Here is a 16,322-nt window from a genome sequence, read left to right as displayed (position 1 = left end):
GTCTGACCAGTCCTGAGGGTGTGTGCGCGTGTTTTCCATGTGTTTGTGTAAGAAAGTTTGTACGGAGTTGATGAGAAATTTGTTGATGTTAGCCATCAGGTTTTTTCAGCTCTCTAGAGGTGATTAATGGATTTCTTTTCTCTCCATTTCCCGGTGCTGCAGTAACCTGACCCGTGGTGTCGGCCGCTTCCGAGAGATTCTCCGAGCTGTTGAGACCAGAACCACTCAGAACCTGCGTATGGTGAGTTGTGTGTGCTTATGGCTTTGTGTTGTTGTCTCTGTCTAGAGCACCGGTGCGCAACCGTTTTGACTCAAAGGTCCCCCATTATCCAAGACAAAATTCAAAATCCCTCCATGAAGATTTCTGCAGATTTACTTCTGCTATAGTGACAAAGCTTCTTTTTTTAAATATATTATATTATTATTAATGGATTTTCCACTTGTTTGTGATTTATAGGAGAAGGTTTTTAAAATGTATTTTTAACTCACAAATATCGCAATTTCTCTGCAGTTTATACTATTTAAAATAATAAAATATTTTAGAGCCTGCCATAATATATTTAATATAATTATACATAATATATATATATGTATATGTATATGTATATGTGTGTGCGTGTGTATGTATGTGTGTGTGTGTGTGTGTGTGTGTGTGTGTATATACATACATACATACATACATACATACACTGTATATATATATGTATGTATATACAGGTGCATCTCAATAAATTAGAATGTCGTGAAAAAACTTTCATATATTTTAGATTCAAAAGTAAAACATTTCAAAAGTTTTTTTGTTTTTATTTCGATGATTAGAGCTTACAGCTCATGAAAGTCAAAAATCAGTATCTCAGAATATTAGAATATTTACATTTGAGTTTCAATTAATGACTATCTCTTGTTTTATTAATTACTATTATAGTATCTCTTGTTCTTTGAAACCACAATAATGGGGAAGACTGCTGACTTGGCAATGATCCAGAAGACGAACATTGACGCCCTCCACAAAGAGGGTAAGTCACAGAGGGTCATTACTGAAAGGAGTGGCTGTTTACAGAGTGCTGTATCAAAGCATATTGAATGCAAAGTTGACTGGAAGGAAGAAATTGGGTAGGAAAAGGTGCACAAGCAACAGGGATGACCGCAAACTTGAGAATACTGTCAAGCAAAGCTGATTCAAACACTTGCATCAAGAGTCACCACACTCAGACGTCTTCAGGAAAAGGGCTACCAAGCCACTAGAGAACCAGAGACAACGTCAGAAGCGTCTTACCTGGGCTGTGGAGAAAAAGAACTGGACTGTTGCTCAGTGGTCCAAAGTCCTCTTTTCAGTGGACAGTAAATTTTGCGTTTCATTTGGAAATCAAGGTCCCAGAGTCTGGAGGAAGAGTGGAGAGGCACAGAATCCATGTTGCTTGAAGTCCAGTGTGAAATTTCCAGAGTCAGTGATGATTTGGGCTGCCATGTCATCTGCTGGTGTTGGTCCACTGTGTTTTCTGAAGTCCACAGTCAACGCAGCCATCTACCAGGAAATTTTAGAGCACTTCATGCTTCCTTCTGCTGACAAGCTTTATGGAGATGCTGATTTCATTTTCCAGCAGGACTTGGCACCTCCCCACACTGCCAAAGGTACCAAAAGCTGGTTCAATGACCATGGTGTTACTGTGCTTGATTGGCCAGCAAACTCGCCTGACCTGAAACCCATAGAGAATCTATGGGGTATTGTCAAGAGGAAGATTGCCAACAATGCAGATGACCTGAAGGCCGCTATCAAAGCAGCCTGGGCTTCCATACCACCTCAGCAGTGCCACAAACTGATCACGTCCATGCCACGCCGAATTGAGGCAGTAATTAAAGAAAAAGGAGCCCCTACCAAGTATTGAGTACATATACAGTAAATGAACATACTTTCCAGAAGGCCAACAATTCACTAAAAATTTTATTTTATTTTATTGGTCTTATGAAGTATTCTAATTTGTTGAGATGAATTGGTGGGTTTTTGTTAAATGTGAGCCTAAATCATCACAATTGAAAGAACCAAAGACTTAAACTACTTTAGTCTGTGTGCATTGAATTTATTTAATACACGAGTTTCACAATTTGAGTTGAATTACTGAAATAAATAAACTTTTCCACGACATTCTAATTTATTGAGATGCACCTGTATGCATCTATATGTGTGTGTGTGTGTGTGTGTGCGCGTGCGTATCCAGGTCTAGAAATTAAAAAAAATTAATTTCCTCGTTTATCTAAGGTTTTCCAAGACTATAATCCTGGTTCTTAAACAAAAAAAATTTTTTTGTTTTTTTTTAGCTTAATTTAAAGGATTTTATGTATTAGGCCCCTGTGGTTCTGGTTGAGAACCACAGGTCTAGAATATGGAGGTATACGTATGTTTATATATATGTATGTGTGTGTGTGTCTGTGTTTAGACTATCGCCAGGCAGCTTGCAGAGATCCTGCTGAGGGGCATGTGTGAACAGAGTTACTGGAACCCACTAGAAGACCCCCCTCACCACTCCCCCCTGGATGACCCACTCAGACACACCCCTCACACTAAGGACTATGCCCTCAGCCGCCGCCCACGCATCTACTCAGGAGAAAAGTAGCACATCTAATTCAAAATAATAATAAATGCTGTAAAATTATATGCGTAATACTAATTTTTGCAATTAGCACAGCTGTTTCATGTATATTGTTCAAAAATTGTTCATTTATTTTTATGATGTAGCATGAAAATTAAAAAAAGAGGGAAAAATTCATTGATCAGAATCCTGGAAGTTTGTTTCATGTCTCTGTATTCATCATGAATGGATGTAAAAATTCCTGATGGCCTTTCTCTCTCTTTCTAGTTTATTTTGTCCACAGGAGAACACAGAGGAGGCCTTACTTCTGTTGTTAATCAGCGAGTCCATGGTGAGTAGCAGTAAAGATTTGGTGACCCTCTGAACTGCTGTGGTTTAGCCATCGGAACAGGAGAACGTGTAAATGAAGTCAGTATGGTCTGACACTGCAGGGTTTTTGGCATGAAAGGCCGATCATAATGGTACTGAAAGCAGAGCTAGAGAATCAGAGATGCCTTGAGCTTGAACTCACCAGAAAGTCTTAATAGATCTCTTGCTCATGTGGCTTTTTTCTTTAAACTTACCATTCTGCTGCAAAGTGACTTAAAACGAAGCTGTCTAATGTTAGTTGTAGTGTCTGTTATTGATAGCCCTAGCATACTACGCTTCTTAGCATAGGGGCAGTCGTGGTCTAATGGATCGAGAGTTGGACTTGTAACCCGAAGGTCGTGGGTTCGAGTCTCAGGTCCGGCAGGGATTGTAGGTGGGGGGAGTGAGTAACCAACACTCTCTCCACCCTCAATACCACGACTGAGGTGAGACCCTTGAGCAAGCGCCCTGCTCCCCGGGTGCCGCAGCATTGGCTGCCCACTTCTCCGAGTGTATGTTCACTACTGTGTGTACACTTGGATGGGTTAAATGCAGAGCACAAATTCAGAGTATGCGTCAGCATACTTGGCCACACACCACTTCCCTTCCCTTTCTTTTCCATTTTTGTTTGAAAATTAATAATTTTATTGATCAAGGACACATTAAATTAATCAAAAGTGCCAGTAAAGATATTTATAATGTTACAAAAGATTTATGTTTTAAATAAATGCTGTTTGACCTTTCTAAACATCAAAGAATCCTGTAAAAAAAAAAAAAATTTGTTTCCAAAAAAATAAAAAGACAAAAATTACTCAAATTTGATAAAAAATAATTCAAATTTGATAATAATAAGAGATTTTTTCTTGAGCAACAAATCAGCATATTAGAATGATTTCTGAAGGATCACATGAGACTGGAGTATAGGCTACTGAAAATTCAGCTTTTCCATCACAGGAATAAATTACGTTTTTAAATGTATTAAAATAGAAAAAAAAAATATTTTAATTATATTAGAAATATGTTTCACAATTTAGCTTTTTTTTTGTTTGTTTTTTTTTTACATTGTCTTTTGATCAAATAAGGAGATTTATTTCAAATACTTAAAAAAAAAAAAAATCCAATACTTTTGAACAGTCGTGTAGTGTAATCCTGTCTGTTTTAGGGAATGTGTGTGTTAATATCTGTATTTATGATAGGCTAACAGAGATGCCGTGTTGAGTCGAATCCCCGAACACAATAACGACCGAATCATCAGCCTCCAGAGCGCCTCGCTGGTGTACGACCTGCTGACCATTGCGCTCGGCCGACGTGGACAGTATGAGATGCTCTCAGAGGTGAGGTCCTGCCCACACTCACGGTAACATTCAGAAATACTCCCTCCCTCAGCAGGACGAGTTAAACCTCCCGGTGTGGTTGCTGTTGTAACAAGACGACCTGCACTTTAGATTGCGCTCCCTCTGTGTGAATGTCTTTGTCTGGTCTGGAGGTTATAACAGTGTGCGTGCGAGTTTGTGGACATGTACCAGAACACTGCTTTCATGTTGTTGTTATTATTATGTAGCTTTTTAGTTGCTTTACTTTTAGTCATTTAGCAGATGCTTTTATCCAAAGCGACTTACAAATAAGAAAAAGTAACTAAAACTACAAGTTAACACTCTGTAAATAATTTATACACACCCACTTAAGAAAATACAGAAATTAAATAAAATTGACAAATGCATACAACAGCATTTCAATAGTAAGCATAAAAAGGGAAAAAATAAAAAAGAAATAAAATAAAAATAAAAAGCGATACTTATATCCTTTGCCGGTGTCCTAGCCCGGTGGAGTCGCACGGTAGAATCGATGGTCTTTACACTCTTTACTTTTTACTTTTAGTAAAGTCAGCACTAACCCAGATTTAATATTAGAGCTCAAGTCTGCATGTCACAAATTTGTCCAAATTAAAACTTTGGACATATAAATTTCTACTTAAAGTTGTTTGTTTTTTTTGCCACGGACGAGCCTCAGTGTTTGTTTTCAGAAGCCTGGCCTATTTAGGACAGAACAGGCAGGCAAAGAAAAGCATTTTTGGCATGTGTGTTGGTTTGTAGTGTGATGTTTTCATTAGTGTACCTGGGCAGATTTTTCTCTTCCGTCTCCATCTGTTGATCACGCTGTTGTTGCTAATGTTGGACTCCGCATAACTTTTGCTGTGTCTTTTATATTCAAGGATTTTATGGTTGTGCAGTCACAGAGCCCCAGGAGCCTGTCATATTTATTGTGTGTGCCCTCTGCAGGGTCGTATGTGTGTTTGTGTAGCAGTTTGTTATACAGATCTAATTGTTCAATGAATTGCTCTCTGCTAAGCTGCTAGTGTGATTAACTGTAAAGCCTCAGAGACACACTGAATGCCTGTGGCACTCTGGGTAATCTTAAACAGGAGACATGGCCTGGCTCTGTGTTTGACCTTTTTTCTGTGTGTCTGTTGGGGGGTCATAATTAATGTTCTCAATACTTTATCTGAGGTTATCTTAATGTCTCCTCTCTACAGTGTCTCGAAAGAGCCATGAAGTTTGCCTTTGAGGAGTTTCATCTCTGGTTCCAGCTCGCTCTTTCCCTAATGGCTGCTGGGAAGGTTAGCATCCCATTTTCTGCATTCAGTGTACCTCAGAGTTCCCATAGTAATGGAAAACCTAGAAATATCAGGCAATTGTGTGGCAGTTGTGATTTTAGTGAAATGAAAATTAATAATGTTAGTCTTTTTATATAATTTATTTTATATACATTTAAAATAAAATTTATTATATGTTTAATACTCGCTTATATTCTCTTATTTATATATTGGTGTCTATGAAATGTTTTTGAAAAAGGTTTCTTATGCTCACAAGGCTACATTTGTTTGATCAAAAATACAGTAAAAACTAATATTGCAAAATATGATTACAAATAAAAATAATTGGTTTGTACTTTTAATGTATTTTAAGAAATGTACTTTATTCCTGTGATGAAAGGAATGTGTTAATTAAAAAAAAAATAGTGTGTATATATTAATCTATTAGTAATACTCTGGGAGTAATGACTCTTGTCTTGGTGTTTGTGTGTGTAGTCGGCTCGAGCAGTGAAGGTACTGAAGGAGTGTATAAGACTAAAGCCAGATGATCCCACCATTCCTCTGCTGGCTGTCAAGCTGTGTATTGGAAACCTACACTGGGTAATAAAAGAGGAATCATGGGAAATATGCACAGGCTCAACCGGAGAGCTGACCCTGACCTGTTTACGACTCTGTAAATCCATTACTGATAGACCGTCCACGAACAGTGAGATGGTGATGACATGGGGTGTGTATTTGTGTGTTTTAGCTGGAAGAAGGTGAGCGCTTTGCTAAAATAGTGATTGATATGGGTGAGAAGGCAGCTGAATTCAGGGCCAAAGGCTGTCTAGCTATCGGTCTCGTCTACAGCCTGAGAGCCACAGATGGTAAGCATACCTGCAGTAGAACACACTTGTTTTTTACCATTTCAATAACCTTAGAAGACTATAATCTTTACTGTATCCTCTGTAACACACTCTAGACCTTCCCTATAATACTTTACACCCTGTTTTTGTCCTCTATAATACACTCTGTACCTCTCTAGAACAGTCTATATTGTCTCCCTAATTCCTTTATAGTGCTGTATACCCTTTCTCTACCCTCTAACACACTCTGTACCCTCCCAATATTCTTTTATCCTATTTTGTTCTACACCTTATATAATGCACTTAATGAACCACTCCATAATCCCTATATAAAATAGTATACCCTTTTTTGTCCTCTATAACACACTCTATACCCTTTCTGTAATCCATTTATATTTTATACACTGTCTATTCTGTATCACTCACTCTGTACCTCTCTGTATATCTATATTATTTCTTGACCTTTAAAATGTGCTCAGTACCTCTGTATATTTGGTATATTTGTGTAAAATAGTCTTTACCCATCTTCTGTCCTTTATAACAAAATATACTATTTCTTTAATCCAAGAATATAATGTTTCATGTTTTGTCCACCCTCTATAACACACCATATACTTTTCAGAGATATGCTTTTAATCTTTTATAATGCTTTATTTGTTCCTCCATATTTTATGATCGTGGTTCTCCGCCTTTTTGATTGTCTAAAATTATTCAAAGCCCCCCTCCAGATATTTTGTCTGGTAATTATGCTATAATTATGACAATGCTGCTTTTTATATATATCAAATTAATTAAACACCATTCTTTTTGAGATTCTGTAAGATTCAAGATTCTGCAGGTTTTTCTATAAAAAGTATTAGTTATTGGGGGATAAATGTTAATTCTGTTTTTTTAACGGGGGAGCATTTTTATTAAGTTTTCATTCATTTTTACAAATATAATTTAATAATTTTAATCATCCTATGGCCCATGTGGAAGTTTTCCCCCTGCCCCCTTGTGAGAAACCACACTGTTCTGTATCGTTTCTGTAATTGATTTGTCCTTTTCCCTTCCTCTGCTCTAATATAACACACTTCAATGCAATGCCTTTATATGCTTTCTCTGCATTCTATAAAATACTCTATAACTCTTTTTTTTATATTACGCACTTTGTTCCACTCTGTAGTGACAATTATATAATTTACTGTTCACTCTACAATGTCTTCCCTCTGTTACACACTCTATAATCCTGTGATGCCCTTTCTCTAACATTAAGGTATCTGAAATCTTGCTATATCTTGTCCTTGCCATCTTCTCATTTCTGTCATCTGTCTTTACAGCATCTCTTCGAGGAATGCAAGAAGAGTATCAGAAAAAAGCGCTGAGCGCTTTCCAGAGGTGATTTTCTGACTGTCCTAAATTTCTCTCTCACACACACACACACACACTCACATACTGTGCACACTGATGAAGCACACTGTTTCTCTCTCTCTCAGGGCACAGAGTCTGTCCCCCACTGATCACCTAGCTGTTTTCTACCTGGCGCTGCAGCTGGCTGTATCTCGACAGGTAGGAGAATCAACATCTGCTGCTTACTCGCAGGTAGTGAGAATAAAAACATCTCTCTCTCAGATGATGGTCTTCTCCCAGATTGCACTTAGGTGATGCCTATAAGCATTTGCGTGTGGCTAATTTAATTTGCTTCAAGCCACATCTAGGATGGGCAATATCGCCAAAAATATAATCACAATATTTTTTCTATATCAATCGATATTGATATTTATCACAGTATTTATTTTATACCATTTATGAGGAAGGACATGCACTCCTCGTGTTTGTTAGACCTCAACAATGAATGTAATCAAAGCTTCTTGTAATCAAAGATTCTTCTTGTTTACTACTAAATTCCACATATTAAGCTACCTTTTCATTTAGGGCAATTTTAATTTTCTCTAAATTTGTTTTCTTTTTTTCCTGAGTTCTGTTTGTATATTGTAAGAATTAAAACCTGGATGGGAAAAATATCTTGGTTGTATGATATTAATTAATAATATGCTTTAATAAACTTATTATCAATAAATATTTGTTTAATAAATATCAATATTGATTTATCACCCAACCCTAGCCACATCTCACTCTTTTTACTACAGTATGGGAACTTTATTTTGCCTTTATGTCCCTCTCAGTCTGTCTCTCTCCCCAGATGTCAGTCTGTTATTTTTCCTTCTCATTTTTTTCTCGGTCTGTTTAAACAATCATCTAATAAAAGCGTGTTGTGTGTGTGTGTATGTCAGATTCCAGAGGCTCTTGGTTATGTACGACAGGCGTTACAGCTGCAGGGCGATGATGTTCATTCACTGCACCTGCTGGCCCTGCTGCTGTCAGCTCAAAAACACTACCACGATGCTCTCAACATCATCGAGATGGCCCTCAGCGAATACCCTGAGAACTTCATGTGAGTCTAACACACTGTCACTGTCACACTTTATCTAACCTCTCGAGCATGTAGTTAGATGTAGCTTTGTTTTTTGACTACACTGAGTTGATATAGTTGTCAGCAGCCAATCAGAGAATGACAAGGAGCCTATTCTTGGATCAGACAACCAGTCAGATGATTCCATGTTCTTTTGCACAGCATTCACACACACATACACACACACACAAATAGTGGCAGGCAGTGTTTAGACATTTAGAGGCATGCCACAGTACCCACTCTAATGAGAATGTTTGTGTTTGCTGTAGCAGCTGGGATAGATGGGTACAAATCTGCTACTGGCATCTTCAATTAGACGAGTTAGAAGTATTCGTGTGTGTGTGTTGGATGTTTGAAGCACTGGGCAGTCCCCACGCAAATTCCCCTCTCATTCGATTTGATCAGAGTCCCCTCCATCTCTGTATTTGTGTGTGTGTTGTCGCCCTTCTGGCTGTGTGCTTCAGCCACTTACATAATAGAGAAAAAATACAACAGCTTTCTTTTTCCTCCAATCCTGTGGCCCTCTTTTTCACCCTGTTTTTCCCCGCAGGGTTTTGTGTGTTTGTGTGTGTTTCCATGCATTTTGCTTCATTGCCTTGAAAGGAAATGCACCAGAACATCCAGCCCTCCTTATTCCACTCACACAGACACATGCAACAGGATTAATTCAGTGGTTGTGTGGGCGTCCTAGCAGTGTAGCGTGCAAATACAGCTGAGATGAAAGCACGGCTGATGAGAATGTGCCATCAGCACTCTGAATTGGCTGAACTCGGATCAGTGTGGCCTTCAGAGACCACAGTGCATGTTTAAAGCCCTAACCGATCTCGGTTCAGCTCGAGTTGAGCAGCTGCAACAACTCTATATATGGTATCTGCTTCACACATATATATACACACACACACACACACACACACACACCGGCTGGATCTCTTCACATGCTGCCATATCTGATTATAGAAATGCTCATCTGCACTCTCGATGGTGGGACTTTCACTCAGCGTGAGCAGATCTGCTGTCTGCAGAAATGTGTGTGAAATACAGGTGTTAATAAGGGATTCTGTGTGCACTCCTTAACAGCACTGAACAAGATACAATACACAATAAAACATCCATCCACATATGCAAAACAGCACCCAATATAATACAAAACATCATTTGAATGATTGTATGTATATTAGTTAATATCTGACATTTAATTGTGCATTTTTCCTATATTTACATTTAAATTACATTTGATTCTGTGCTCATTTCAAGTTGAGCTTGCTTGCTCACCAAGGCTGCATTTATTTAATCAAAAATACAGTAAAAACAGTAATGTTGTGAAATATAATTGCAATTTATGATACAATATTTTTGTTTATAAATGTTATTTATTCCTGTAATAACAAGACAGTTGATTTTCAGCAGCCAATACTCCAGTCTTCAGTGCCACATGATCCTTCAGAAATCTTTCTAACAAGTTTATTTGGTTATTTGGTACATATTTAAAATAAAAGTCTTTTATAACATTATAAATGTCTTTACTGTCACTTTTGATCAATTTAATGCATCCTTGCGGAATAAAAGTATTTCTTAAAAAAAAAAAATCAAAGGTAAGGTAGCATTTGATGCTTATAGCATTTAAATGATTGATTTTAATTGTTTAATTGTAAATGTATTTAAATAATTAAAATCAGCTATTTATTGGTTAATGGTCATTATATGAAAATAATTATTGGCTCATCCGTATTGACCAGAATTTATTATATTTCACAACACATATGCACAATATATAACACAACATTCAAGATAACGCAAATACATAACACAAATACACAATACAATACATCATACATTCACAATAGAACAGGGGTGTCCAAACTTTTTTTGTTTTGTTTTTTAAGGGAGCCAGATTCGATGATGTGGACACACCGGGGGGCCGGATGCTTCATATATATATATATATATATATAAAGAGAGAGAGATGTGTTCAGACCATACTATGTGCAATATACCTTTACAGTTGAACACAGTATTCATGGATGCTTTTTCCTTGTTCAGTTTATTGTATTATCAAGAGAAATCTATTAATCTGCTCTGTTGATGTTTATTTGAAGTTATTCCAGCAGAAAGGGCTGAATCATCTTGACGTTGGTTTAAATGTTTGTTTTATTTAAAAGGGCTTGCAGAAGAGACTTGGACTGATTCATCTCTATCTCTGTTCAATAAACACTCCTCTCTGTTTATTAACACTTCATTAGACATTCTGATGAACGGAAAGGGATTATAAACAATGTTCCCTCTAAACTGCGCGTGCGCACAGCCACACACGTCTTCCACCGCGGCCGCGCAGAGAAATAATGTGACATTTACAGTCCCACACTTGTATATTGTGCAAACTGTACTTGACAGGGATGTTTAGATGCCTATATCAGAATTCACGTTCACGTTTTGTTTTTATATATATATTTAATTTACAGATCTCAGTTTAAATGCTTCAGTTTGTTTTCTATTCTCTTCTATCAGTTTAAATGCTTCAGTTGTTTTTATATTATTATATTATGTTAGGCCTATATTATAAACCTAATGAATAATTGACCTTGTTTTTAATGGAGTCACTTATGCTTATCAAGGCTGCATATATTTGATCAAAATACACACTGTAAAAAAAAAAAGTTGAGCCAACTTAAAATTAAGGCAACCAGCTTCAGCAGATTTTTGAGTTTTCTCAACTTCTTGTTTTAAGTTTATACAACAAAAAGTTGACAAATTTCCTAAAAAATAAGTTGCGAAAACTCAAAAATCTGCTGAAGCTGGTTGTCTTCAAATTTTAAGTTGGCTAAAAAATTTTTTTTTTTTTTTTTTTTTTTTTTTACAGTGCAGAGAGAGAGAGAGAGAAAACAAAAACAGCAATATTGTGAACTCTTAGGCTATTGCAATTTCTAATATTGGTTTTCTGTTTTAATATATTTTCAAATATAGTGTATTCCTGTAAAGCAAAGCTGAATTTTCAGCATCATTACTCCAGTCTTCAGTGTCAAAAGATCCTTCAGAAATCATTCTGATGTATTATCAGTGGTGAAACTGTTGCACTGCTTAATATTTTTTGGAACCTTTTTTCTTTGATTCTTTGATTAGGCTAATAAAAAGAATAATATTAATTTAAAATATTAATATTTTATAACAATATAGGTCTTTACTATCACTTTTTATCAATTTAACACATCCTTGCTGAATAAAAGTATAAATTAAAAAAAAAAATTATAAAAATTTAAGAGAAAATTTACTGACCCCAAACATATATTGTAACACAAAATTTATATTTTGAATAAACACTGTTCTTTTTAACTTTTTAGTTCTGAAGAATCCTGTAAAATATCACTGGTACCAAAAAATATTAAGCAGCACAACTTTTTCCAACATTAATTATAAATTAACATATTAGAATGATTTCTGAAGGAGCATGTGACACTGAAAATGCAGCTTTGCTTCACAGGAATAAATTATATTTTAAAGTACATTAAAATAGAAAAAAAATATTTTAAATTGCAATAATATTTCACAATATCATTTTGTGAAATAATATTCAGTATTTATTATCAAATAGATACAGCCTTGATGAGCCTAAGAAACTTATTTAAAATATTTACTGATCCCAAACTTTGGAACGGCAGTGTATTGTACTGTAAAAATGTGTATTGTACCTAAAATGTACATCATATAGTTACATCAAGTATACATTTAGTAAGTCAAATCAAATATAGATAGCACATTAAATTGAAAAGTTAGACACTTTTTTTTTGTGTGCGCGCTGTACAGGTCTGGTATAAAGAATGGTTTTGCTCAGGTGGCCGAAATGTCTGCCCAATAGAGAAAAGTTTTGCTCAGCAAGAAAAAAAACTAGAGGGAACATTGATTATAACCACCTTTTTTTGTCTCTAGTCTATTATTCACAAAGGTGAAGTTGGAGACGTTGTGTCGAGGTCCAGAGGAGGCGTTACTCTCCTGTAAACGCATGCTGCAGATTTGGAAGTCCTGTTACAACCTCACCAACCCCAGGTATATACACACACACGCACTCCAGCTGTTGACACATAAATGCTAGAAGCTCAAGTGTCGGCACTCACCATCACACATAAGACAGCACAGTATGTCTCTTTGACTGCGAGGAGCTCACCACACCTTCATTAAAAATAAATAAAAGCACTGCTGCATACTATGATTCAGTCCTGCTTTTTTTCGCTCACTCTCTCGTTCTAATGGCTGAAATACCAGTCCCCTCTGTCAGAATACTCCAGCTCTTCCTGTCAAACTGTCCTGAACTCAGTACCTGGTGGATCCACCAGAGACCAATTAGTGCCTGGACACTGTAACCAAACTCTGCCACATATTCAGAGTCCCTCCCTCCAAACCCAGGGTAGCGCCGCAGCGTCAGGACCACTGGAGCTCGTCCTCCCTAAACCCCACCATAAAGTCGCCCTCAAACGCCGAACAGTTGCCACTCCGTCAGAGGTTTTGGGGCACCCTCCAGAGACCGTATGAGGACACGGAGACGGACCACATCTGTAAATATAAATGTGAAAAAATCGTGCAGTCACATTAGAGACATTTCTTGTAGTCTTTTGTCAGTAATGTAGCAATATTTGAAGCACAGCTCACACGGAGGTCACTTTCAACCTAAGCAGCCTTCTGTTGGACAACACGGTGAATTTGTGTTGAACCGTTGCAAAATACGCATTGAGAAATCTTTCGTCTTCATGCACGCTCACTGATCAAGAGGATTTCTTTTGAAATTACTGGATTTCTCAGAAATTTGCTGAACAGAGTAAATGTGGCCACACCTTAATGCTCCGTATGTTTCAGTTCAGCTTTTGATTTACTCCAAAATGGCATTGCATCAGCCTTTTTTGTATGATTTGAACTGATTCTTATTTCATTTCATATGTTGTTGGAACGCAAGTTTACCCTTGCACTTTTGGAAAAATGTCAGTCTTTTCAAACTGAAATGGAAAAAACTGTATTCCTACAATGTGTTCGTACCATATTCATTATCAGAGGATGTTTTGGTTTTATTTTATATTAATTTGTTTCAGTATTAGATATTTAATTGAGCATACTTTTTCATATTTTTAATTTAGATTACCTTTGCTATCTAACGCTGAAGTTAATCTGTAAAAACGCAAATAATTTATGTAACCCGTATTATAACTTCTGTTCTTTGTTCTGTTTTATTATTTTTTTCCATCTTCTTTGAATCTTGTTAAATTGCAAATGTAATTTTTTTTTAAAAATGCTTCAATGCTCAATTCACTTGTTGCATTTAAAATATTACATTTTGTTTTTAGTTGTTTTTTTATTTTTTATTTATTTGGACAAAATAGTATAGCCATTTATCGGTTCTCAGCAATAACATGAAAATAATTATCTGTAATGAACAGAATTCCAGTTGTTTCCAAGGTGGCCACAGAGTGAACTGACTTGCATTAAAGCAACTTTGGTCCCCCTCTACATCAACCTTTCAACTATTTTGAAGAGATTATTTACAAAGTTAAGGCAAATACAGTTTTAGAGTTTTTAGCGAAAATAAATTCTAAAAATCTGATATAATTTTGTCCTAAATTTTTCTTGTTATGAAAATAGCCACAGAAGCAACTAACAAACAAACATAGAGAAGATAGAAAAGACTGATTTTTTTTTTTTTATAGAGATTCATTATTATTATTATTTTTACCATGGTTAACCATGGTGAAATTTCATTATACTTGCAGTACTTACATCCAAGGCATATCTATGAATCATATCATCGAGACTTGGGTTTGGGATCTTTTGATTTGGAACAATAAGTAACCACTCTAGCAGCCATTCACAGCATGCAAGCAACCACCTAGCAATGTATTGACAACCCCCCGTAACACCCTAGCATCCGGGCACCAAGTCTCCTCACATTTTAAATTTCTCTCTTGCATATTTACAGTTATTTCTACTCCTTTTCAGATGAATAGTGTTGCAGAAGCATTGTGGTTGTGTGTGCAATAGCAGTGTGCCATGAGATGCTGAGTGAAATTTCTGAGGGTTTCATCATTCTGTGTGCATTGATGTGCAAGTATCACGTCGCCTGTCTGAGAACTTGACTCGTTCTCTAATTTTAACGTCTTAATTGCCTCTTGCTTCTTGTCTTCTGTCTATGTGTGTATGTAGTGATTCTGGGAGGGGGAGCAGTCTATTAGACCGAGCTGTTGCTGACCGTCGCCAGCTGAACGCCATGACACTACCTGACTTCAGTGATCCAGAGACAGGTGAGCGCTCACACACACACAAATTAATCTCCACATATCTATATCTGTATAGTTATGGTGGTAACAGCTTTTTTACCCTACCCTTTTTGGTGAGTTTGCATCACAACGGACATCAGCTTTGCTGTCGTTTTATCTGTGTTTCCTGCATATGTATCTCTCTCTTCTCTCTCAGACACACAGATTTGATTTAGAGTGAATGGCCTAATGAGATGATTGGTTAACACACTTTGTAATATACTTTTATTTTTTGTATTTCTAATTCTGTAATTCTTGTAGAAGGGTCATATTTTCTTTTTTTTAAGTTCTATGAATATATACTTTATTTATACTTTAGAGCTTAGTTGAAACTAAGCTGCAAAAGCTTGGGTTTCTGACGTAAAAACACTATTTAGTGTTAAGCAACTTTAATTCTCAAAAGAACAATGGGCCTTTATTCAGAATGAAAAACTGCTTTCTCATTTCAGTGACAGCTAAATTTACAAGACTTTTCCCAGTATCTTGTGCAGCTAATAGAGTAATTAGAGGGCTAAGATGAGTGCAGGTGTTGATTTGCTGTGTTTGCACAGCAGTGATGGTGGAAGGTTTCCGTGCTGTGTATGCAGACAGTAAACATGTCATCTTGCCTCTGTGATTCAGCAGTTACCCATTTTCTTTACAACCTTATCTTTCTGTTCCAGCTGTTCAGTTCTGGTTATTTTTTTATTTTGTTTATTTATTTATTTATTTTTGTACTTTTTCCATTATTCCTAAAGCTATAAATCTATTACAATTTGTATTTACTTTGTAATTTAATTGAATTTAAATTGATAGAATTTACATACAGGTCAGGAGTTAAAAATTTATTATTCTAAAAAATTTTGTGTGTTAAGTCAACACTTCCCTGTGACAGCCCTAATTATATTTTCATTATGTATTCACTGGGATTGATTTTATTTTTTTATTTTTTTCTCAATATTCTGTGTTTCCCTAAGATTTATCTTCTTTTTTTTTAATATCACATCCTTTTCACTTTCATTTTTTATTCCTAGCCTCTCATGCCTCTTCCTCCTTCCCGGGGTCAGAACCTGTATCTCCTCTTTTTCCTCTTTCATCCTATTCTTCACCTCCACCCAAGGCCGAATCCACCCAGAGGCGCAGCAGCTATGCTTTCTGTGACCACGCCCCCCGCCGACGCTTCTCCTCCGCCAGTAATTCACTGTGCACCTTGTGTGTGTTTTTCAG

General features: G+C 36.5%; 1 protein-coding gene across 2 annotated transcripts in view; it reads left to right on the top strand.

The window, feature by feature from the left end:
- The window catches only part of LOC306886630 (tetratricopeptide repeat protein 7B-like), a 48,699-nt gene that overhangs the window by 17,379 nt on the left and 14,998 nt on the right, over window positions 1–16,322 (top strand). For both annotated transcript variants that reach the window (XM_079443907.1, XM_079443906.1), the window contains exons 6-17: window positions 163–241; window positions 2,436–2,608; window positions 2,856–2,919; window positions 4,133–4,270; window positions 5,470–5,553; window positions 6,025–6,129; window positions 6,278–6,395; window positions 7,694–7,751; window positions 7,850–7,922; window positions 8,648–8,808; window positions 12,748–12,864; window positions 15,004–15,101. In XM_079443907.1, coding sequence (XP_079300033.1) covers window positions 163–241; window positions 2,436–2,608; window positions 2,856–2,919; window positions 4,133–4,270; window positions 5,470–5,553; window positions 6,025–6,129; window positions 6,278–6,395; window positions 7,694–7,751; window positions 7,850–7,922; window positions 8,648–8,808; window positions 12,748–12,864; window positions 15,004–15,101 — 1,268 coding nt within the window. The remainder of the gene's footprint in view (window positions 1–162; window positions 242–2,435; window positions 2,609–2,855; window positions 2,920–4,132; window positions 4,271–5,469; window positions 5,554–6,024; window positions 6,130–6,277; window positions 6,396–7,693; window positions 7,752–7,849; window positions 7,923–8,647; window positions 8,809–12,747; window positions 12,865–15,003; window positions 15,102–16,322) is intronic.

The sequence above is a fragment of the Barbus barbus genome, assembly GCF_936440315.1.
Source record: "Barbus barbus genome assembly, chromosome: 20".
Lineage (NCBI taxonomy): Eukaryota > Metazoa > Chordata > Actinopteri > Cypriniformes > Cyprinidae > Barbus > Barbus barbus.
Note: the sequence above shows the minus strand (reverse complement) of the source record. Positions and strands in the feature narration are given on the sequence as shown.